Source organism: Anas platyrhynchos, chromosome 8, assembly GCF_047663525.1.
Source record: "Anas platyrhynchos isolate ZD024472 breed Pekin duck chromosome 8, IASCAAS_PekinDuck_T2T, whole genome shotgun sequence".
NCBI classification, from domain to species: Eukaryota; Metazoa; Chordata; class Aves; order Anseriformes; family Anatidae; genus Anas; species Anas platyrhynchos.
This window is the reverse complement of record NC_092594.1, coordinates 16,523,323-16,549,189: the sequence shown is the minus strand read 5'-3', so window position 1 is coordinate 16,549,189 and position 25,867 is coordinate 16,523,323. Positions and strand designations below refer to the sequence as shown.

At 44.5% G+C, this 25,867-nt stretch overlaps 1 protein-coding gene across 1 annotated transcript in view; it reads right to left on the bottom strand.

The window, feature by feature from the left end:
• NOTCH2 (notch receptor 2) overlaps window positions 1-25,867 on the bottom strand; it is an 84,614-nt gene that overhangs the window by 47,026 nt on the left and 11,721 nt on the right. Inside the window, exons 3-5 of the mRNA XM_038182661.2 lie at window positions 18,678-18,937; window positions 17,656-17,991; window positions 11,603-11,725 (exon numbers count right to left, since the gene is read on the bottom strand). Coding sequence (XP_038038589.2) covers window positions 11,603-11,725; window positions 17,656-17,991; window positions 18,678-18,937 — 719 coding nt within the window. The remainder of the gene's footprint in view (window positions 1-11,602; window positions 11,726-17,655; window positions 17,992-18,677; window positions 18,938-25,867) is intronic.

The following is a 25,867-nucleotide window of genomic DNA, read 5'->3' as shown; positions in this document are numbered from 1 at the left end:
AACAAAGATGTGGAAATTACCCCTCTCAAGCTCTCTGGATTTATTTAACTTCCCATTTCGAGTATCACTAGTATTACCAAATTTTAGGGCTTATTTATTTTTTCCTATCACTTTTACTCCACCTCTCTAAAGGACAGCATCAAGTGACATCACTGATGTATTTGTAATAACCACGTCTTAGGCCACTCCATATTTCTTCCATCCTAAACTAAACAAACTTTTATTAGGTCTATCAGCATCTCCCCCTCAAGAGAGGAAAAATACAGAGCTACTAGATCATATTTGTCTTTAATTGTGATCATGAATCAAACACAGCCCCATCTTACTGCAGTTTGTTTTAAAAACAAAGGGAATTAAACTCAATATGAGAGAGGCGTAAATGAGCCATTAACTAGTGCACTTTACTATTGGATATTTTAATGAAAAAAACATGTTCTCCATTGAAGTTATAATTGAAATCCAGACTAATCTGGGCCAAAGATATAACAGGCAAAAGCAGCATAAGGCAAGCTGAGCATATCAACCTAATTACAGTCAGAAGTACTCAGTCTCATCACCTTCAGGCAAAATAAGTAATACGTCTTGAATGATTTAGGAACTTTTTTTTTTTTTTAAAGTACTACAAATGCCAGAGTACTGAAGTCCAAGGCACTTGTTACTTTAAAAAAAAAAAAAAAAAAAAGGAGCTGCTGACAGAAGAGAAATTAAGACACATTATTAAGAAACCCATCGGTTCCTTAGACAGCATTTTTCAATCTTTAGGTGTTAATAAAATGGGATTAATGGTCAATATTAGAAAAAACTGCACTGAAGAATTACTTTCAGAAATCTGCATGCATCTATAAATGGATTCAAAGAGCATCCTCCCTCAGAGGAGCATCACCACTTACTTCTCAGTGAGCCTAAAGGATGGCCACAAGCTGTCAGGGCCCTGAAAAGGCTGGGTTGCCCTCAGAAAAGGCTTCGACTCCTTATGCAAATGACATAAGCAGATAAGTATTTTGGACAGCTGCTGCAAAGAGAAGATTTGATGCTTCTGTTTTTATCAGCCTAGGTCTTCAAGGTATTGTCTGTCCTGCGAGCTTCCTGAATGGCTTCTCCACAGCAGAGACTGACGGCTCTTCCAGTACATGACATAAAACAGGCATTAATTTTAAACTGACAAAAAAATAAATCTCTGAAGGTTTACTTGAGGGATGCAGCTTGGCTTAACTGAACCAAGTCTATTTACTTGTAATTTTACTTGTAATTTACTTGGAAACCTTGTTTTCTGCTTGCTAGGAAAAACTGAGTCTTTCATTCACAGAACCCAAATTCAACTTCTAAGTGCAAACTCTTGATCTGTTTAGCTAGAAGTTTCTATAGGTATTTCTTTACTTCTGCTTTTGCTACTTTCAACGGCATTTCTAAAAGAAACGTAAATGCAGCGTCAACCAGTGACGGTACGCCCTTACACAACGCTTGGAGCTCAAAAACCCTAATTGTACAGCATTTTAATGGGAATGTAGGAACACGCATCTAGAACACGACAAGAAAGGAAGCACAGATTACTCCAAGAAACTAATAAAAGCCTAACCTGACCTTGATATTTGCAGAGCCTGGGAAATCAGCAAAATGCCGACTCAGGTTCTGAGTGACCTTGTACAAAGTAAACAGCCGGTCCATGTGGTATTTCAAAATTGAAAACTAGAAGTAGAAAAAGGGAACAGCCCTCAGCTCTTAGTGCTTTCTGCCCACTATGAAACTAGTTACTTCCCGTATGTTCCCCCTCAGAGAAGCTGCAAGGAATAAAGTAGCCCAGGCACACGGGCTGCTTTGACTGATCCCCCTGCCAGCGCAGGGGAGATTCTCCGTTGGCAGACACAGGATGCAGTGGTTCAGGGTCCCTCATGTTGTTGTACCTGTCCTCACTGATGAGAAATGGCTAGATTGTTCTCCTAGAGCCCTGGTGATAACAAGGAAAAATAAAGCCTGATGTAAAAGGTAAGGCAGCACGTTGAGTGAGTGCAATCCTACAGCAAAAGAGCATGAAGCTCTGGACAAATAAGAAACCCAAACAGCCATGCTGGAAAGCATCAACAGACGCATCCAGACGCTGATCCTACTGAACCTTTCGCGTAAACCCCAATTCCAAGACCTCCTCTTTGCACAAAACCCAATTCCAAGACAGGAAACCGGACTGATCCTACAGCTGAACGCAGGCAGGACTTTCTGCCAGTTCAGTCGGAGGTCTTCATCTTTGGCAGCCCGTATTTTCCATAAAGGAGAAAGTTTTCTTGGCCTCTTAACAGCTCTCCAGCAGCAAAGACTGTTGATGCACAGCTGGAGTACCAGACGCCAAAGCCTCCGGAGAGGAGATCTCACACACGATTTATGCACTAAAAGCATTTAGCAGGATGAAGGCTGTAAATGCATTGCTGTGCCTTGAGAACTGAGCTGGGAGGAGATCGCTGCATCCATCTCTCTCAAAATCACGACGACCACCGCAGCACTGGACTCAGACTGACCTGGAAGTCAAAATACCTTAAGAGCTGGGTGATACCAGAAGGGAAAGGTAATTCGGCAAGAATCACAGACTGTGCCTCGAGTCTGTGAGAGACTCACTGGGAGAGAAGCCTCGGGTTTCAAGGCATCTTTTCTGCCCCCATCCATCCCCTCAGTATCCCACAAGTATCACGCCACTTGTCTCAGACTAGCACTGCCCTGCACAAAGACCTTACCAGGTCTCATGGAAGGGCTATCCGGGAAACTACAAACCAGTATATTTAGCTAGAACCTTTCAGAAAGAGAAATTTATTTCACAAAGTATTGCAAAGATTGTTGTACAGGCTTTGAACGCAATCTGTGTAGCTGAAGGAAGCACATCTCATTGGAACTGTTTACTTTTTTCCTCTTTCAGGGCACTGCTAAGTCACAAGGTGAACAGCGCCTTATCAAGGCTCAACGAGTGGCTCAGAGATAAGAAACGGTGTTTGGGTAAATGGCCAATTCTAGTTACAGCAGAAGGTTAACCAGCACAGGGGACCGTACTGCTCCTTCCCATCTCTAACCATCCATGCAGACGTTCAGGACACCAGCAGGCAGACCACGTCTGTCTGGGGCAAGACATTTCTCAGTCCAGTCCTTTCCTTTAAGGCAAGGAAAACGCCTGTGTTGCTTGAGTAACCCAAAGCACATTGCTCTGTGGGGTCAAAACATCAGTTTCCTCAAGTTGTTTTGCACGGCTCCTTAGTAAATGGAAAAGTGTAGGGAAAATAGTGTGGAACCATCAGGACTTCTAATAAAATGGCATTTGTGAGAAAATACTTCACGTGTTTTGTGCATTTGTAAAAACATTCAATTAATCTTTAACCCACAAAATTATTCTTACCCCTTGAAAAAGCTAAGTTACAATTAATGAATACGTACAGGCACTGCAGCATCTAATTAACGAGCTGAAAGATGAACCGTAGGCAGCAATATCTTCCACAAAATAATATTTATATTATCCAAGAGGAAGCCAGAGAACTTCAGACAGCTTCAACCAAGTGAGGTCGCTGGGCAGTGCAGCAGCAGACACGGTTTGGTGCAACAAATGGCAGATGAAATAGAAGAGCAAACAGGCTTCTGGCTGAAAGCTGGGGTCAGGCACTCCTTGAGGAAAGACTCCAGCTCCCCTGGAAGGGTTCGGTGGGGACTTCTACGCAACCCACAGCTTTCATCACCAAAATAAATATCACCGATGAGATATCTGACCACAAGGAGGAATAACTAATGCAAACGGCTGTAAAAGAGCAGTGGCACAGCCTCAGCCTACCACCACGCGTTGCAGCACCGAAGCCACCACCTCTTCACGAAGAGGCTGAAACTGGGGTAGAGGTCGGAGTCCAGCAGGCCGGCTGAAGGGAAGCATTTCATAAGAGACTCACAAAGCAAATATTACCGAGACAGACACGTTACGATAGAAGTACAATACAACACTTATTGCAAGGAAGATCAAATGTTTTCTTTCGTGTATTTTGCCACGTGCTGTCATTTGCTTTCCTGACACAAGGTATCATCAAAGCAAAGAACTGCAAATTTCTCTGGAAGAGGTGGTGTCTTTGCACAGCAAGAGTGCACAGAGCAACCAACAGGCAATACTGACAGACAGGGGTCTCACATGTCCAAAAACACATTCAAATTCCAGCCCCTCTGATGAGACCACCTCAACGGCTTCCTGCAGGAAATCCGATGAACCTGACTGCTGCTTTCAGCTTCGAGGACAGCTCCAAGCACACGCAGGAGTTCATGGTGGACTATGCTGCTTATATTTGCAAAAAGTCTTCCTGGTTGCATGTGTTCACTAAAAGCCTTCCTTAAGTACTGAAAAAACGGCTGAAGCCAAATACTTTTCCTCTTGTAAAAGCAAGGGGCATCACAGTCCTGAAAAAAATATTCCTTCCCAAGGATCTCACAGCATCTTGATTCCCTCCGAAATACACAGCTACAGAGCAGCAAAGAGGTAACAACCATTCTCAAATTTCAGGTGGGGTTTTCTTTGTCTTGGTGTTTTCTGGTTTTTGTTTTGTTTTTATCTAGATCTACTTCCTCTTGAAGAATGCCAAACGATATCCAACATATAAAATGTAAGAGGTTAATATGGAGTTTGAACACAACTGAAGATCAATCTCTGCAATTGTAGTGAGCAAACATCTGTGTTTATTTTAGGCTCATATGATGGGGGAAACAGTTTAATTTCATAACCACACTAGGAAGCATGTACTGGAACTAATGGGCTTTTACAAGGGATTTTACAGCCTCCAAATACAAAACTCTGGGCTTTGGGAGAGTTATGCACGCCCTGATCCACCAAGCATGGCCTGAAATCACTCAGCAGACTACTGGGGAGGGAGGGAGGGCCACTCGGACAGAGCTCCTCAGAGGCAGCACTACAAAGGAACAGAAGAGTGTTCAAGGAAGATGACAAGTGCACTAATGATAGACTGGTTGAATATGGCAGAGGCTGGTGAAATGACTGGGGACAGCGCCAAGATAGAGAAGTAATCAAAAGGAAACACACATCACCAAGCTACCCTTCATTCTGCCCTTCTCTTAAGCTCCTCTGGAAAATCCAGTAAACCAGGGAAATCCCTAACAAGCAGAAAGTCCTGCAGGGCAAAACGTAATGACTGAAGCTAAACCTTGCAATAAAAGCTTCATATTCTCCAGCTAGCTCAGCAACGCATCTTTATTAATTACCCAAAGACAAATCACCTCATTCCGAGGATGATGGAAGGGGCAGAAACTGCCAGAAACAAGGCAGCTGCAGATAAAACAACTGTTAGCTATTAGCCTGGTCTCAGAGCACACATGCACCAACCCAGACTCGGAGTGGTCTAGTCTATTTTGTTTGAGAGCCAAACACATGCAAGATGTACTGAAAGCTTAAGACAACTCCACAAGAGATTATTTGGCACATCCGATCACAAAGAGCATTTCCCAGGCTGGAAAGTCACCAAAGGCACAATGGAAGAGGCAGTAGCATGGACTAAATCAGATGCTGTCGTTCTGTCATCGGATCAATTCGGCTGTTAACACCTGAGGTGTTTTATTACAGCCACCTCCTCACCACGGCTTGCTATGGGGAAACAGAAAACAGCAGGCAGTGAACTGGAGGTTGTGTACCTGTAGAGAATTCACTGGATAAAGCACAAACGGTGTCAATTCGGAGCTTACGAAATCAGCCTGCTCCACGCAATGCTGGAACAAGGCATCTCAAGAACACCAACCATCCAGGATAAAGTTTGTTCACATCTGATGCTTCAAATCATTTGTACACCCGAGCTTCTTGCTGCCAGCTCTGGAACCTGCCCACATGCTCCCTTCTCCCTTTGTATTTGCCAATTCAAACGTGAAGGAAGAAAAAGAATCATAATCCCTCTCGGCCTCTTTCAGAGGGCTGCCTCTTGGAGATTTCGTGATAGTGACAGCTAAGCACCAGCTAACGTGCCAAGTTTGGCATGGGCAGATCTCAGCTAGCACCCAACAGGCTTCGGTGCTTTTTAATACGAGTTTGGAAAAGCACCCAAAAGTCCACCATCAATGCACAACTGGGAAAGGCAACCAGGCAGGAGTTCCACCAAATTTCAAGCCTCTCAGTATTCCAGCAAGGCAGTATTTTTTTCCCCCCAGCACTAAGCAGGCTTGTTACTGTACACTTTCTAATATGGAAACTGGTGTTCAGCAAAGAAAGTCTCCAAAAGAAAATACCAGAGCGTACGATCTTACATAAAAATGTTAAACATTAGCCTTTTGATGTTTATCCTCCCTTCTTAGCAAAGAAAAGTCACGTCTGCCCAGAGTTTAAGGCTGGGATTTTCAAAGAAAACGAAGGTAGAGAGCAAATATTGCCCTAATTAAATAGGAATCGAATCCTTAACTCCCCTGTTTGAAAATTCCTGCCTAAAGCTCTGCAGAAAGAGTAACCCTTGTGCTAGTGTTTAAGAGCATATGACCAAGCTAGCAGCTATTTTAATTAAAAAGCATTGCCCTGCTGCCTGAAGAGCTTTTCTGCTCAAGACAAACATTTGCTTCTTAAGCGAGCTTCCAGTGCTGGAGCTCTTTGGTGGAGTCAGCTGTTAGCACGCTGTGCTGTCCTGGAAACAAAAGTCTCCTGGATTTTAAGATACACACTTTGCTGGAGCCCCCTTTTCAGGCAAAAAACAAAGCCTAAACAAACACACTTGCCATGGGAGTCTCACCCTCAGGGCCAGAAATGAAAGGAGGCAAACAGGCCAGGCCTGCCGTGCAGCAGGGTAATGCCGGCCCTCCAGGATTTGCTCGAGCACGGACATCACATGTCCGAGACTCGTCCCACTGCTCCCAGTGCAGCACCTGAGGAGAAAACAGTTCAAAGGACTTAACTGGACGGAGGATGCATACCAAACTCTGTTGTGCTCCGTTCCTGAAAGGTGACCTGGGCCAGGCTCACGCTGATCCTCCACAACTTTCCACAGCTAAGCAGGAGTCTTCCTCGGCCAAGCCAAACAAACACTGACAGTGCTTTATAACGTTACTTTAATACCCAAAGTCTTCCTGACACAAAGCTGCACAGGCTAGATCAGCACAGTAAGCAGGTGCATTTTAAAGGCAGCCTTGTTTCTTTATCTGAATCGTAGTCTGGAAGCCCTTAAAGCCTCGCTCTCACCACCTCCTTGCAAGGACACCCTAACCTTTCACGTAGCTGTGCAGCCCTGCACTGCCATTGCTTTCTCCGTACCAGCTCACTCGTGAGACCTCTCCATGAATTTTAATTCCTGATCCCAAACAAGAAAAAAAAAAAGGCAGCTGGACAGGATTTTTTGCTAGATTAGTGAGTTAAAGTGGCTCGCTCCAACAAAGACCAGAGCCAGCCCTGAGAAAGGGGAAGGGTGCCTAGGAGCAGGGAGGGAAGGCAAAGACACTCGGACAGCAGCAAGCCATCCAGTTTGTTTAACTACTGCAAAACAGCAGCATAAAGCAGTCTTTACGTGCCACAAGCATGACCCAGGCAGGATTTGGGGCTAATTTTAACTCAAATCACACCTAAAGTATACCAAGTTCCTGCCTGGCACATAGGAATAGACTTCAGTCTTTCACAAAGGCCTCTTTATTTCCAAGGAATCTGCAACATTGTGCCTTGGAGGACACAACAAACATCGGTCCTGACAAAGGATGTAGCCCAGGATAAGACAAGTGATCCTTAAACAAAACAAAACAAAAAAAATCAGCTAACATTCAACAGAAAAGATCTGGAGCAGCTTCCCCAAGACATATCCAAGATCATCTTGCCAGTTACAGACTGAGGCAGCTGACAATCATTATAACCATATGAAATACAAGAACTCTGAAGGTGACAAAAACATTAGTAACAGCAGGAATTTCCCGTGGTTGTCTTTGAAAAGCAAGATTTTATCTTTCCGGAAAAAACAGCACATGAGAAAGAGAAGGCACACGCATCAACAAAGGAGCAGTGAGCTCTGTTAGAAGAGTAGGAAATGAGATGGAAAGCAAACAGCCTCTCAAAAGGTGGATTCCAGTACCAAACAGAAGACATTAGCAGAAAATGCATGCTTGTGTAGTGCAGTCTACCACCTGTCAAGGAACCACAAGAGGCAGATGGTTACCAAAAGGAATTGCAACAGATTCCGTTTCAGCAAAGGATGCTTCGATATCGCCTTACACAAAATTGTTCTTTGCTGGATGGAGTACAGCTTCTTGATTCTTCCTGATTTTTCTAACACAAAAGGAGAATGGCTTCCTCAATGCCATGAAGCACAAATCACATTCATAAACGTGATAGATCTTCATCCATGGTGCAAAGATTAAATAAACACTAAAACAAACAGATCGATTTAAACTCTTCCAGGATCACTTGACAAGTTAAGTGTTAGCAACAAAAGACTCCACAAGACCTGTTATGAAGATGGCACATCTACACAGTGGAAGTGTTTTTATAAAATTTAACATCCTTTTGCTTTTGACTGATGCTTACTTACAAGCACATGGCTCTGGGCCTTATTTTTTATTTATTTTTAAACATCACACAATGTCCTGTGAACTCAAGGTCTCATTGGAGGCTTTTGATTTCCCAAAGTGTTGACTTTGTTTTACACTGCTGCGTTACAAGTATTTATCAGGACAAACTCTCTAAGAGTTGTTTGTTCAGTTCTTCCCTCTTCACTAACCTTAGTGATGATTTACAATGTTATAAACCATGTTTGTGCAAAAGATGGACCTGCACTTAAATAGTATATTTCCTTATTGCTGAGTAACTTGCTTTTATTGTAGCTTACCGCTGTCAGAATCAGCTGCAGTTTAACCTTGGGAAAAATACACCTCTCTCCAAACTATCCTCCATCTCTCTGCTGTAGCGTGTGCCCAGCCTCAGCGTCACACCTCGTGTCTCTGTACAACGTTATCTTCATGGTCTCTCACTGAAGATGCAGGAGAGGGATTGAAGTGCATTCAAAGAAAGCTTCATATAAGAAAATACACTTTTGGGGTGTCACGGAACATGGCTTGGCCACACATTTACTGGGCAAAAGGAAAATTACAGATACTATAAATGAATTCTTAAAGGCAAGCTTGCCAAGAGGTTTTCAGCACGCAGGCTTTCAAGCAAAGCAGCTTAGAGAAAGGCCCCAAATACAGCCCTTCATTGCCATTGTTAGCCATCAGCCTCCCCAAAACACCCAGCCCAGCAGTAACACTGCAGGGGAATGGTTATCACTAAGGCATCCTGTGGACAAGGGCACAGTGCTGCTGCCCTGCTTATGTCAAACACGGTGACATGAATACGCATGGCTGCTGCTGAGCTTACTCATGCTTTAGTTTGAACACCAAAACTGGTGCTGTGCATTTTGGACAAGACAGTTCAATTCCCCAGCGGCTCTGACGTTCATAGTTGAAGCAGCCAAACTGCTGTTTTCTGAACTGTGAGACCAGTTTTAGCTCCCAATTGACCTGAGCCTTGAAGTCTAGGAAGTCACTGGCCTTGAGATGTCATTATCTAAAGCCGCTGCTGCACTGATAACCTCAACTTCACCATAAATGCAGGAAATTCTCAGAAAAAGCATTCAACTAATTTGTTGTATAAAGCCATGGGAACACAAAACTTGGGGAGCGCCTCTCTTTCCAGGGTTTCACAGGAGGGAAGCATCCTTCACACGTAAGATTTTCTGGAGAGCCTGCACAGACAGAAGACAGACAGCACAAGGCAAGGCCACAGTGTGGGCCCACTGATTTTTCCCCCAACGTTAGAGCCCATGAAGAGGTACGGAGTGGGAACAACTAAGTGCATTGCAAAGAGCTTCAGTGGTTAATCAGAGAGACAATCTACCACAAAACCAAAGAGAATCACAGCCTGTTACCACCAAGGTCTCTTTCCAGGTGAGTTGCAGAAGGCCTCCCCAGCGAACAACAGCCACCCACCCAAATCCCGCAAGCCAGGTTACGTTTATGATACCTCTACAAATCACAGTAATCCCTCATAAATTTTAAGCTCATGCTGTACACACTCATGGTCCATTATCTCCTCTGTGCTTCAGAAATAATCCCGAGATTGATTTACTACTGACATGTTAGAAGACGTAACAGGGTTTATAATTCCTGCAGCGTGAAGCAGTATTTCAGGGGTCACTGAAGGGTTGCTGGCTCTCCACCCAAACTCTCTTCATGTTTTCCTTTGCAGGAAAACTTGAACACCATTTAGACAGGGAGGCAGTAGAGATGAAAGGGTATTTGCTCATCAAGGGGAGGACTCATTTTCTCCCATTTATACCAGGTTTCAGAGAGCTATGCAAGCTGTGAGAGGTGCATTTCCTTCTCTTATGTGGTTTTACCTTTAAAATTATGTATTCTTAAGTGAAGTTAATGAGGGTTCTTAATTGGCAGGCCTCCTTGGCAGTTAATGACAAGTTTATAATGAGAATGATGCTCTCTGAGGGGAAAAGCTAAAACAACATGAAACCTTTGGTCTCTAGTAGTCAAACTCTTCACACAAAGTTTGTCTGAGCTACCATTCACTGCAGATGTTCTGGCTTCAAACATCATTTTCTAGACACAAAGAATGCACTAGAAGTTCTTCAGAACCAGAGGAGTTCATTCAGGCTTATGCTCCAAGGCAAAATACCTCAGTTTACTTAATAAAAGGAAGACTGCATGTTCAGTCCATACCTCAATGTTTTAAGGTTGTTCAATTTCCTGTAATTCCAAAAAAAAAAAAAAAAAAAAAAGGGGGGGGGGAGGGGGCAAAGATGAACCCAACTGAAAAAGTGTGCCAGCTTCGAATGACTAAAAAATAAAAAAACCCAAACCGGAGGTATTTGTTTATTTTTGAGGTATGGAGACATTTTGTGACTAAAGATGACACTGAATTTCCTGTAAGCTGCTTCCTTACATCATGCATAATGGTTTCTTGAAATTCACATTTCCCCCCCACCTCCCCAGACACACTCAGAGTAAAAGAGACTCATTTATGAAGCAAAAGTAGCTTTGCTAGTTGGAGAACTCCAGATAAAAATCAGCCACAGTAGGCAAATAGTAGCAAAAACATAAGCTTCCCATGCACAAGCTTCTCTTCCCCCCCTTTCTCCCACCTATGCCTTCCTCCAGTTTTGTCCTGTTCTTTAGTAGCGTTACCATTATCTACACGAGGATCATTATCCCACATCAAAAATGCCCCCAAACGTGTCAAAGCACCACAAAAGCACACAATTGTAATAGAAAAGCCATGCTTTGTACTTCTGTGAAATATATACCCTCTTACAAGCTAATCCATACAAGCAGAAGTGCAACTCAGAGTCGCACTGCATGGCAGCTCAAGACCCACACGATTTGTCTGTAAAAATCACATGCATGTAGGGCTGTAACACTGAGCAGTGCAGTGGGAAATTGCCTCGTTTTGTGGTGGCTTTGATGTAAACAATCTTCTGAAGGATTCACTGACATCTGTCCCCCAGACTGCAGAACAAGGTACAGATGTGAACTACATCCAGCCATTTGCAACTTGAGTTGTATGGCGAGAGAAGGCCAGAAATCCTGCATTTCATCCCTGTAAAGCGTGTCCAGCCCACAGAGAAGTGCTTTCCACAGTACGTACCTGTCCACTGGGGTGGGCAGCGGCAGTTGTAGGTGTTGACACCATCCACGCATATGCCCCCGTTTTGGCAATTGTGATTTGGGCAGTCATCAACGTTCCGCTCGCAGATGCTCCCCTCGAAACCTGGACAAAGCACAAACAGAGCAGGGTGAAACAGGCTCCAAAGAGTCTTTCAAAGAGAATTCATCTTCAGTGCAGCTTCCCCCACAAACCTCAATTTTGTTTGTTTTTCTTAAAGACTCGTCCTGTTAACCTAAACCTGATGGATCTCCACATAGCAAGCGGGCCAGAGCCGTCGTTGAATGCCTTTGCACGCAGGTCAGATTACACAGGCAGAGCACCACTCAGGACAAGTTCTTCCCATGACAAAAAAGTAGCAGGCGTTCATTGTGTGAACCTCTCAGGATTGTTCATGTGCTTCGGCTATGTCAAAGTAAGATCACCCACGCTTTGAAGATTCAGCTCCCCAATTCCTCATTTGGCCCTCCTCAGCGTTAGGCAAATCAATCAATTAGTCACCACCCAAGCAATGCTGATAAACGAAGCCCTGACTGAAAAGCAGAAGAAACCAGACACCTTTCCCCAGTGAAAATCAAGGCTCAATCACAGCCAGTCTGGCAAAATACCCCTTCTCCACCGTGGTAGAGCTCCTTTTCCCTTCCAATACGGGGGAGCAGGGATGTTGAGGAAGGGAGCTGCCAGTAATCCATCTTCCCCTCGATTTCACACGCTGCTTCACCTCACGCTTCATTAAACAAACCTGCCATTTCTGCTGGACGAGATAGCTATTTATCAAAGCACAAGTGGATGCATGCTAGTGTGGATGAAGTAAATGATTCCAGAATGCATGCATTAATTCAAAACATCAGCTCTGCCTCTTCACTGCTTTGGAATGTAATATTAACATGACACAGCCCTCTCATCCAAAGCTATGCTTTAACCCCCTCTACGTTTGATGCCCTGTTCCAGACAGTTCCAACACATCTGCATCAAGTTACCCAAGCCCTCTAAGCACCATCTGATCCAACACAGACCCTGCGATGTGGCAGATGAGGCTGAGACCATAAAGCTCTGAAGCAACTTCTCCAGACGATGGCTACTCCCAGGAGACGTGGGATGATTCACATCCATTCCCACTTTCTCAACTCCTCCAGTAATACAGGTAAAGTCAGAAGCCAGGAGGAGCACTGTCGCTGAGCCACATCGAATGGATCGTGGTTCACCACCAAGGAAGAACAGGCTCAACGTTAGGACACCTGCAGTGTCACCCTCTTTATTCAAAGCCCTTCTCACCTTCTCCCAAGATCCTGCAGGCCTCATTGCAGCAGGGAAGGTTAAAATGAAGAAAATAAATGGTTAATCCAAACGAGCCCAGCAATGCCTTCCTGGCAAAAACTGCTGAGGAATGACTACCAAGGAATACAATTAATAATCGAGTTACTATATTTACAACTGTGCAACCACAAATGACCAAAGATTGAGCTGTAGAACACAGGAGCGTCCTATCAGCTTGTTTTTGAGCTGGAGGAGAATCCTCCCACTGACCACAGATTGCGCTCATGCCAACAATGTGATCAGCATGGAAATGCACCCAGAACCACAAGCTCAGAAGGGTTAAGTTCCTATCTTCTCAGCTTGGACAACCCAAAGGCCAGCCCTGCCTTCTGGTAAATAGGTTCCTGAGAGCAGGCACTTATTCAAAACCATTTCACTGTATTTCAGGCAAAGAAAGTGGCTCATGTTTTTTTGTATGAGAGCACAGAAGTCACCTCAATACTAAAACCTCCCCAAGCCACTTTCCCCAGCTACCCTAACATCTAAGAGCTGGCCCTCAAGCCTCTCACACAACTGTACAAAGCCATTCATCCTAGCCCAAAAGCAGGAGAGTACTACTAGAGCTGGTGGAACAGAAACAAAAAGCAGCTAAAAAAATTTAAAAACAACAGTGCAGCAAAAGGTTCAAGAGAAGTGTCACACATCCAAGTGTGCTCAGTCAGAAAAAAAAAAAAAAAAAAAAAAAAAACATCTGCAAGGGAAATGAATCAGGAAGGGCTGAAATGGTAAAGATGACACTATTTTGAGTATACAGCTGAAGAAAACACAAGTTTCCTTTTTGGAAACTTCCCAACTCCCAAATCCCCTTTAAAATTCTTCTTACTCTAGAGAACGACTTTGGCTTACTTTCAGACCATCTACAAGCTGTAAATGCGGGACTTTCACGTCGGTTTCAAGCCCAACACACTCTGCAATACTGTGACCTGCCTAGTTTGTAAATAAAGCTGGCTGAGGCTCACTTTCACTCTTCAGATCAGTCCTTCAGAGCTGCGGCTGTTTGGGTCAACACACCTACACCGGACCACAGCGTGCAAGAAGCTGCTGAGACACAAACCCTTCCCCGGCTGGGTCCCAGGACCTGATTCTGCAGCTACACCATCCGACTCCTTCCCAGAGAGCCAAATAGCTCGCTGTTCGGATGTATTTGGACACCTGACACTGCTTCCTGCTCCCCCCTGTGCTGGGAGCAGCGTGTTGTCCTTTGCCTCCTCCCTCCCAGAGACTTTTGCTCTGCATCTCCGAGCACAGCCAACTGCAAGAGAACCGCCAGGGGAAAAGCATTCCCACTGTTAAAGGCATGCTCTTCCTCCTCTCCTACAGAGGGATACAAGCAGATACACCAAGTTCAGCTGCTGCCAGATCCGGGGACTGCTGACGAGAAGTTGAAGATGTCCTCGTGCCATAGCATGGTGCAGGTTGGTTCTGGCGTGGACGTTTTGGGGCAGAACCCCTGCGGCTTCGCAGAGCGGCGGGGTGGATGCTCGGCGGCACGAGGTTACTTCCTCTTCCCAGGAAATGCTCCGGCTCTCGTAAACAGCCCGCCCCGGCCTGACAGATAGTTTCCTGAACAAGCCCTTGGAATTCCCTAGGGTCCTTATCTTAGTTAATGGGTAATTATTTTGATGGATAACAATGAATAATCACTTTCCCAGCTAAGAACTTCCTCTATTGACTTGTTTAACATTCCAGTGAAGGTTAGTTGCCAAAAAAACTCCTTTTTTGTCAAACATTTATAACCATGAGCTCACTCTTATATCAGAAGAGTTGCTAGTACTTCAGGTTAAGGCTCTTTCACAGGAGTATTTTTTTTTTTTTGCTATGACTTTCTATGACGATGACCTAACGTGCTTACATGTCTACGTGCTTGCTTTGAAATCAAAATAAATAATCAGCAAAGCCCAGAGGAAAAACAATTACGCTGGATGGCTGGAAAAAAAAGAAGTTACCTTTCACACAGATGTAACATTGACAGCACACATCTCTTCACTTACACTTGCCACCAAAAGCTGACTTCTCCTAATACACAGGACTTTATGAATTACCTAATGGAAGATTTGTGTAAACCCACGACAGAAATGGGAACCTGAGAATTGAAAAACATCAGCTTGACTACACTGTATGTGAACAGTACTTGTGATACTGTAAAAATAATTTTAAAAAGCTGCTGAGACGTGTAACTTCAAGCTGTGGGGTTTCTCCCTATTTTCAAGCTCTCATCCTCAAGTATCTATATTCACAAGAAAAATGAAGTTCACTTAAATGCATGCTTCTATGGGGAGCATGACCCCATTTCAGCACCAGGAGTAATTTAATTATGCCTAAATTGCTATTCTGGTGCAATCGGTTTCTTCAAAGCAGTTTCACAGGTCACAGGATACAAAAATCATTTCAAAAAACCCTTCCAGCAGTTCAAGCTGAAGCTGCCTCCTGCCTCTATGACCTTAACACTGGTAACATCTTAAGGCAGTCCAAAAAGAAGGGCCAGAGCAATTCCTTTTATAGTCACAGTATCATCAGCTCTGCTCCAATTCAGAGAGGGAGTCTGAAGAGGAATTCCTAGTCCATAATCTTGGCACGGTCTTCCAGATGAGCAGGACTTGTTCACCTCTTCGCTGGGTGCAACAGGCCACCGATCCCAAAACTTGAGGAATTTCACAATGGATGCTTTATTCCAAGGGGACAGAAATGGCTGGATGCCTTGCCTTTATCGAACAGTTTTATGTAAACATTTTGGACTCTCCTACCTCTTTTTTTTTTTTTTTTCCCTCTCCTGTTTTTCAAATGTCTAGTTTTAAAAATGAAATTAGCAAAACCATATGGCCAGCTTAAATGGATACAGGAAATACAGAAGTGAAGGCCCTCATAGCAGCACAAACTCCCCCCCACTCTACATGTTACATTAGATGTCCAAAAAGCCAGCTAATAATCCAAACCGTTTGTGAGCAGTGTGGGTGTGTAGCTGTTACTATAGTAATCTCATTTTCATTTCCTGACCATCGTGTAGCCAGCCCACACACTTGTCTAAAGGAAAGTGTGCTCCTACCCAGACTCACATCCCTGCACGAGAGTCACAAAAGCAGACTGCCTTATCAGCAAAGGATCAAGCCTTTCGATTTTTCTTTCCTCTTCCCCCCACAGTGACACTTCTGCATGAGGTCTTGGATTTCTTGTACTGGTTAAAGAGAAGCTAAGAAAATTCTGAATTTTGATGATGGAAACGCTCAAGCCATTAATCCAGAGATATCAAGATGACAATTTTGTTTTAAGATGAAATTGTCAGCTTTTGTTTTTCATTTAAACAGATGCAAACCAGAAACCAACTGTTGCTTACGGCATTTTCAGAGACCCTGTATGTTTAAACACTTTCTTCAAGCACAGCTAGAAACACTTGCTTTCACACAAACAATGATGATACAACCTTCTATTTTAAGATCAACTTTCCTATTTTTTTTTCCTCCAGAGTCACATGGTTGCTCGGACTACCCTGCAATTTGTTGTGCATACCCCAGCTAAGGTTGGCACCGTGTATTTATTGTCACTTGAGCTGGCAATTCAAGAAAAAGACCTCCAAAAACTATTCTTTACAACTTACGTTCTAAATACTCTTTCCACACATACTTATGACTCCAGCTAATCCTCATGAGAACGCAGTCAATTCAGCATTCGTCCTAAACAGTATACAACAGCAACATCTTTCACATAAATAAGAAAAGAAAAGCTCAAGGGAGGAGAGTTTAGTTTTCTAGATTACCACACACTAAGCGTTCATGTGCCAGACTGCAATACACTTAAGTGGAAGTCTAGTCAAAAGCATTTCCAAACATTCAGTTTCCCATGGACTGAATTACTCATTAAAAATATGAACCTAAAAAAAAACACACCACACTTATGCGAAGAAAAATAGTGCTGCTCTATGGTTGGTATGATAAGTAGATGGGGGGGAGCAGGGCAGGATGAGACTGCCAGGGTCCCAGGCAGGTGACAGCTGGTCATTTGCAGAGACAGATGCCCTTGGTGACTGGAGCCCAGACTTGACAGACAGAATCAATACAATCAGTCCATGGTACTGAGTAAGCATGTTATCTCTCCTGTGCATGAGGTCAGAGAAACTAACAGCATCAGAAACCAAGTAAATATAACTTACCTGGAGGTAAGTTACAGTACAAAAAGGGTACGCTGAGCTGGAAAACATACCCTGTAAGATTTGGAAGAACTCGAGGGGAAAAGGAAAGGAATAGAAACTAACGTATTTTAGTGATAGAGACTGAGAATAAAGAGACAAATGTTCATTTTCATTCAAGCACTGATTTTAACTGTGACCCTCATGAGCACAAACAACCTCTTTCTGGGTGTTAACAGAATCTGGCATTCTACGTGTGCATCAGGAAACGCCCTAACTTTGAATCTACATCACTTTTTACCTATTTGATTACCTTTGTCTCTCATTGGGTTCCAAAGAAATCTGTAGTCTTCTGGCTGTGATCTAACCAATCCCACCACTCACCAACCCAATAACCCTCTCCCTTTCACAGTATGAAATACTAATACCCAGAAAGCAAGATCCTTGCCGAGCTCCCACCCTTGCTCAGATTTCTCCACTCAATCTTACAGCAGTGTCACACATAGACCCCAAGGGAGAAGTTTTCAGAAGAACATAGACAGGAACACAGCGCCAAGGCTACAGAACCTAGCAGTTTGAATAAGCACCATGAATTTACCTGGCAGACAGTTGCACTCAAAGGTGAAGTCACTTGTTTGGTGACAAGTCCCTCCGTTCATACAGGGCGATGGGGAACATGGCACATAGGTGCTCTCACAGCGATGCCCTGTATAGCCCGGCTTGCACTGGCATCGGTACGAACCAGGCACGTTGACACACGTCCCACCGTGCTGACAAAGGCCTGACGTGGCACACTCGTTCACATCTATCTCACACTTCTGGCCAGTGTAGCCAGACAGACAGATGCAGGAGAACTTATTTCCAGATACTGTACAAGTACTTCCGTTGGCACAAGGTTGAGATGTACAGGCATCGATCCACTGGCAGTCCTTTCCTGTAGGATCAAGGCATAAGCAACTATTAATAGGGAAAAACAGTTCCATCTTTCATGCTTCATGCTAACTCAAAATGGTTGGTGTGCTACATCTTATTCTAAGCCACACATGTCAAATTATATACTTTTTTACAACATTTGAAACAAAGTCAACTTGCTGGTTACAGTAGGGAGCCATTTTATTTATAGTTTACCAGCAAGATATGGGATGGTGTTATTTATAAATATAACCCATGACCTAAAATTGTACCACGCTAACATACTCTTCTACTTTCCCTTCAAGAAAGGAAGGAGTGAGTTTCCATGCTTCTCCTCAGGCAAACAAAAGTTTCCCATAGAAAGGTTTTGCTCACCGAATTTACATTTTTTTTTTTTTTTAAGGTAGATTATGAATTCAAATTGTAAGACATTTCAGAATAACTTCTACAGTCAGTTTTTTCCCATGAGGACAACCCCACAAGATCTAAATATCTTTCTGTTTATGTATAAAGGCTATGGAGTTTGACTCTCTCTCCCCAACCCCCCCCTTTTATTTTTTTTTTTGGTCATGAATTCATTTGTACTTCCTCTCATTTCCTGTGCTAGAGCTATTAAATTTGAGAGCACATTACAGCTGCCCCAGAACATTCTAGGACCGAGTAATTCACAAAAGAGGGGGGTCTGAAAGCAGAAACGCAGAACCCCACCTGTGTAACCTGAAGGACAGACACACTTGTATGTTTCCTGGCCTTGGGGATGACAAGTTCCTCCGTTCAGGCAGGGCTGGGACACGTAGCAGATGTGTGATTCAGAGTACTGACAGTCCTCTCCCGTGAACCCTGGAGCACACTTGCAGGTAGCCTTTCCTATCAGAGACGTGGTTTCACAGGTTCCCCCGTTCTTACAGGTATTGCTTTCACAGGGGTTTCTGTACTGACAGTAGTCTCCAAGAAAGCCTTCTCGACACCTGCAATAGAGAAGGAATTACTTGTAGCACGTTCACCTTAAGCCTTGGTGTCCTGGGAAGATAACAGGAATGAAGTCCCACCACCACCTAAGCTCTCAGAATTTGCCATAAATAATAGTAACACCGAGCCCCAAACGCTAAGGTCATAGATGTAGCAGATGGGATCTTCTTCTGGGATTGAGGACTGTCATTGACACAAGTGAAAACTTCGGTTTGGACTGTGAAATCATTCATGACAAAATAGTGAAGTGCTGCATACAATCAGGGCTGCATTAACAGCCAGAACTTCTTCTTGCACTTCCTTTCAAAATTTCGGTAAAAACCCAAGCGCTCAAGAACTGCTGAGTAACAACTAACTCCTTGCACCTTTCCCCTTCTAGTAAGCGCCCTTTTTCAGAATGAAATCCCGCAGATTAGCTAACGGGTATTAACGCCAGGTATTATCCATCTCCCGGAATATTTATAAAGCTTGTACAAATGCGGTGTCTGAGGGCCTCCAGATCCTCAGCAGATCTTTCTCCCCAGCACTCCCGTGAGACAGGAACACATTGTTATCCTCGTGTTGATAAGTGAATCTGGGACTGCGACATGCTGAAGCCTGCTCTTAACCAGCAACACAAGCACTGAAGTCAGGTCTCCCACGCCCCTGGCTCGCACCCCAACGACAAGGTCATTGTTCCTCCCTCTCCCACAGAAGAATGAATACACACACACACTATCTATAACCAGGGCCATATTTTTATACAAAGATCTGTGATTGCAGAATAATTGTAGTTCTTTCTCTCTAACCTAAACTTATGTCAATACAGCCTGACTCTGCTTGTCAGCTGTAATCCATCTTTTAACTGGCCTTTGTACCACCCAGTTTCCATTGAATTTCCAGGGATCCAGGACCCAGGCGAGCAAGCCTGCAAGCACCTCCTTTGCCACCCACCGTTCCATTTCTTTCTTTCAGGTAGTGGGAAGCTGCAAAATGATATACCAGAAGAAAATGCCACCAAAATACAAAATTCAAGAGTTCACTTGCTGTTTTTTTCTGCAGTGCACAGCTGCATGCTTTAACTGCTAAGTAATCCAAGATACACACAGGCTGTGTAAGAGAACATCCATTTCACTGCAGAGACTTCAGAGGTGAACATCAGCTATGCTACCTTTCAGGACATGATAGATACAATTATGAAATCAAAGAGTTACTCAAAGAGAGGAGATTCCAGCTCCAAGAAACGCAAAAAGTCTCTTGCCCTAAGAACCTAACTGTGGAGAGACTGCCTCTTCTTCAGCATTTTAAAATGTATGGTGGATTTAGAAACCTAACTTGATAGGCCTTAAAATTCCGTTTAAATCCAAGAACGGTCTGTTTTCTGTGGGGACATGCTACAGGGGCCTGCTCTCATTCCTCTTCTATCAACGAATGACAAAGGAAAACATCAGTGCTGATCAAGCTTGAAGGTAAGAGAAGAGAAGCTCTTGACAGAGAGCAGCACAGATTGCTTAACAAGCTGGTCACTGAAATACATTTTAGCACTACAAAGTCATATATGTAAAACAGAATGTTATAAAGCATTCTCCCCAAACCAGGGCACCGACCTAGGAAAGGCAGACTTGCTCTCAGGGTTCTCAGGAGTCAGCTGAACACCAATTCCTAGCACAACTTCTGATTTGCCCAGAAATATGTTAGGTGTACAGACTGCCACCACCAAGTAGGAGTAAGTGAGATTATGACACAGCTGGTAATACTACAACCATTATCGAATCAGCTTCAGTGTCTGCTTTTCATGAAGGAGGAATTGAAGCGAATTCAAAGAAGCCAACAGTAATGATTAATAGAAAACTGTACACGATTAAAGGCTCAGGTGGCTCAGTCCCTTCCAGAGGGAGAAGGGAAGGAGACAGTTAATCAAAGGCTCCAACTGCCCACAAAAAACGAAGATTTAACAATAATTCACAGTCTAGAAGGCACGGGTATAACGAGACTTGGCAGTGAGAAGTTCAAGCAAGATAAACCCCAATTAGAAATAGAACACACTTCACTTTCAGACACAGACTGGCATAGAGGCTCTCAGCAGTGGAAAGAAACAACTGGAACACCACATTTAAGGTTGCAGTGGAATTTCTCCATCATTCATGCTTGTTTAAAAGCACACCACGATTGGCTGCTTGCAGAAAGAGTATGCACGCTAGTTCAAACACGGCTATTCAGAGAGGTTATTATCTGAGTTACGCAAGAGGTCATTACTAGATGACCACAACTGTTTTTTCTCATGTTAAAATTTATTAACTAGCTTCAGCCCTATGTCTAAAGCAGCTAAGTCATACGTGCGTAATCATAATTTACCGTTCTCCACGCCCAAATTAGGCTCCTTTCGCCATGCCTTAATACTTTCAACTTCGTACCCAAGAACGGACATGAAAGGAGAGTTTTTGCAAGGCAAGGCAGGATTAATAAAGTCACAGACGGTGAGTTCTGAGACAATGCTGTTTGCAGAACACCCTCTGCTTCTTGTGCCATGCTCGCTGCAACAGCTGCAGGCTCTCAGTCAGCACAAGCTGCTGCCACATCACACCAGAGGCAACCTTCACGCATGCTGGGCCTAAACCGCGGCAGTTCTGCAGTTTTTCCTTCAACATCCCAAATCCCTCCCAGATACGGGTTAGAAATCAGCCCAAACGCCAGCGGGCTACATCACCGGGCCGTGTGGGAGCTGGATCAGCCAGCAAGCTGGCACCCAGCATGCGGGGCCGTGCCAGGAGCTGCAGGACGCATCGCCTCCCACGGCACTCGGGCCCGCACGCACTGCGCGGCCTGGCGAGCTGCAGCCAAATCACGTTTCTGGGCGTCCACACGCAGCTAACGAAGGGGTGAAGTCAAGTTGAACTTCAGTCCTGGAAGCTTTCAAGGTTTCAGGATAGGGATTTCTGGTTTTACCACAGCCAGGGAAGCTTGGCCTCGCTCAGTGGGACAGCGCGGCGGGACCCACAGCAGATGCAGGCTCTGCACACGTAGTCCTTATTTTCACGACAGAAACAGTAAAAAGCTGGACTTCACAGAACCCCTCCTAGGGCATCAGGCAAACAGGGGGCTTCCAACACTCCCAACTCCTCCAACAAATACAAAATAAACCCAAACACAGCAAAAAAGATAAATGCATTTTCATGGGGTGCATTTAACTGCTGCCCTTAGGTGATGGGGAGGAGGGAGCCAAAACACTGTAAGAGCATGGCAGGCACACTGAGAAAAAAGGAAAGCTGAGACCTAGGCTCCACGATGACACTCACAACCATCACCCACAAACAGCCCAGCACTTTGTAGCTAACCATTCTGGCAGAAAGTTGAAGAGCGCTCCAAGACCAGGCTTGTTCCAGTATCTTCTGAGGCTAATCAGAAGAACGTGAGCGCATTTTCCAGCGGGGAACAGCAAAAGCTCTTTTAACTTAAGCTCTTTACACTCGGATAGGGCAAAGCCCCACAGAAAATGCCAGACGAACACGCCTGCCTCCGTAAAGATGCTAAGTCAGGGATACGCAGCCCTCGTACCCACCATTTCGCTCTCCTGATGAAGTGCTCAGTCACACAGTTATGCAACTTTCCCCTCCAGCAATTCACTGCAACCCTTTCTGAACATGAAAGGGCAACAAAAGAAGACAGTTCAGATTTTCAGCCGTGTCTCCTGTCAACAACGTTTCTAGGCACAAATACTGGTGATTTAGTTCTAAACGCTGGCGTAGACAAAACTGTGAGCTTTTGCCCCTGGTTCATGCTGGGCACCAAATTGTTTCTATAAAAACAGAGGCAAACACTGAAAAAGCTGTGTCTAAGTCCAGATTTCTTAAAGGATATGATTATCCTCCACTGTTCAGAACCTCAGCAGCAACTCCAGCTTCCCACTGCCCCTGCTAAGTTCTCATCCCAACCTACTCTTTCAAGCTCTTTAGGAAAGGGAGGAAAAAAAAAAAAAAAGCCACTTGTCTACAGAGCAGCTTAAAATTGTAGCAGCTTGTGTCAGCTCCAAATGACATGCTCAGAACAGGAAACCAAATCTTTTCCAAATAAAAGCCACTGTTTCTCCTCAGTTTTCCATCCTAACACTCAGAAACAGAAACAGGAAGATGAAGTTTGTTCTGGCACTTTCTGGAAGGACATGAGCTCTCCTAACCTACTTCAACAGGAATTTAATCTTTTAAGAACAAATTTCACATACAACTTAATTCAAATCATGATTTCAGAAAGCTACAGAGTTTGAAATGGGAAAATGTCCTGTGGGCTGCATCAGCTATGCAGCTGCTTCTAATTAAAGCTTCTCCTTTACTCTCTCTGGGCTACTTTCCAGCACAAATACTTTAGTCAGAGCTCAACCCATTTTTTTTTTTTCCTCCTTTTCAGCTCCAGCCTGCATTTGCCTTCGCACAGGCTCTCATGGAGCTAAACAAGGGATGTAAAAACAAAATGAAGGTATTTATCCAAATCTGAAGTATCCCCATATCCACAGAGCCACATTCACTCGAACGCTACCAAGTGAAAACAGGAGACTCACAAAAGCCACATTTTTTGTCTCTTCTGCTACAAAGCTACACTGAATTTACCTCCAAATATTTAGCTCTTCTTTTTAAAAAGCTGCTGGAAAATACGTCTGTTCTGCTGGAAAAAACCTCCTCACCTGCCATACCCTATTTCCCTGCGCACACTCGTCAGAATAATCCCTTCAAATGCACCTTATAGGCCGTTTTAACCAGTCTACCAGATGTTCCACTTTCATGGGAGTTTCCTATTCGGGCCCAGTGATATCATCTGGAGATGCACAGAAGGAAGCAGATGGTTTTACTTTAGAGCGCGAGGGGAAGAATTTCCTCGCAGGCTCGCTTCTACCCCCATCAGCCCAAGACTCCCTGGCTTTGATTGGGAGATGCCTCCACGGCGGGGAAAAAAACGCAGCCTGATGACTAACGTGAGAAGGGTCTCAACTATTTTGCTACAGATTTTAACCAGACTTCCCTCTGGCTCCCGGGTTCCGACTCCCACACCTACACCTCCTCTCAGGAGGGAGAACAGGATCCTCTGGTTAGCTTTGTAAGCGTTCCTTCCCATGTCTCAAGGCTCTCATTTATGCGTCATGCTTTGAATGCAAACCATGGGATGGGACGGCCTCCCCGTTCTGCACTTAAAGCAGTACACAGCCATTGTTTCTAGTCCCCAGAAAGCACTTCTACGGCATTCAGCTCGGCTGTACACAAAGGAATAACAGCAGCTGAAGCCTGAACGAGCAACTTTGAGTTCAGCGTTTTCTAACCATTTGAGCTCCGAACAGCTTTTGGTCTGCATGGGTAAATCACAAAAAAGTTTGGATCCAGTGACTCAAGTCACTGCTCTTCCCAGATTTGAAGCAGGGAAGTGTATGTACTCTCCCCTTTCTCCTCTGCCCTGGTCTCTAGGGCCTCCTTTAACTTCTAAAAGGAGACCGAAGGGAACAGGAAAGGGCAGCCCATTCTCAGAAAGGGACAACTTCTCAACTTTTGCATTTAGCCTCTTCTGGAAAACTCTCAGACCTCATCCTGCTACAAGGTCTCCTATGGGTATTCCCCATTGACTGGTCTAGGAGTGATTAGTCCCTCAAGAACAATCCTGAGAAGATATCTGCTGCAGTCCCCGAAACAGTCTTAGACTAGGATCTTGTCATCAGTCCCAGAAGTCCTCATAAATGAACTCTAACTCAGATCTACGACAACCCATCTGGAAAGACAGGTAGGTCAAAATCCTGGTAGGGGGGCTGAAGTTACTCGGGGGGGGTAGAATTTGGGTAGAAGCCCCTTACTGCCATGCTTGCTGCCTCTGAGTTTAGCATGCTTTGAGGTCCTCCTGTTGCCAAGCTGCACGCAAGAGGTAAAACCCATACCGTGCAAATTAAAAGCATGCACAAACTTCAGCACATGAATAGAAAAAAAAAAGACTGCTTGCTGGAGAGGCACGGAAACACAGAGCTGCGCAGACCCTGACAGCTTCAAGCAGAAAAGGATGTGCTGAGGGACACAGCCCTTTTGGCATCAGCCTGCTTCAACACGTTACCAAACAAGCCACGGTTACTACTGCACTTTTTACCATCAGGACCCAACAAAAGACACTAGCATTAAAACAGTACTTTTAAGTACCAATATCCCTTCTGCACATACAAAGTGCAGCAGTCCTAAGGTCAAAAATCCAATCTTAGAAGCCTATAAAACATGAGAAGTAGCAAGGCCCAGCTTCCTCCCCAAGGCTTGGAGCACCCCTACCCCATCTCCCTTCCTTCCTACTTCTGCTTCTCCCCCTGGCACAGTCTTGCTTCTGCTCCCTGTCACTGGGGCACAGGGAAGGGAAGCTGGAAGAAGTCACAGCTGCCAAGAAGGGGGAAACCAGCTAAGATATTCTCTTTTTAAGGGTCCTGCCCCATGCCAAGCACACAGGAGCATCGCCATCCAAGTTACCACATCCACCTGCAGTGCTCAGAAAACAGCAGGCAGCGTAGCCAGCATCTCTGCTCTGCTTGTACTTGGAACAGCTGCCTGTACGCGCACCTTCTCGGCCTGCCTGCAATCACAAAAATATTGCAAGATAGCAGTACTATCCCCCAGGAGGAAAGGTTTTCCCATGATATTCACAATTAGCATTAAGCAGCGAGATGTTATCCTGACTCTCCTGCTGGAGACAAGGGTATGCAAGAAGGTTCCCTCAAGCTTAACACCCCAGTGTGCAAAAGGCAGCCTAGAGATGCTTTGAGGAAAAGAAAAAAAACAACACACTGCAGTGTAACATCAAGCCAAACCACAGACTGAAACTGCTTTTTGCCAAACAGGACCCAGAAAGCTTTGAAGGACAGGTTCCCCTCATTCTGCTAAAGCACGTTTTTATTTCTACAGCAGACACATCCACATTCCTTGGAGTAAGGTCTGCCTGCTCAC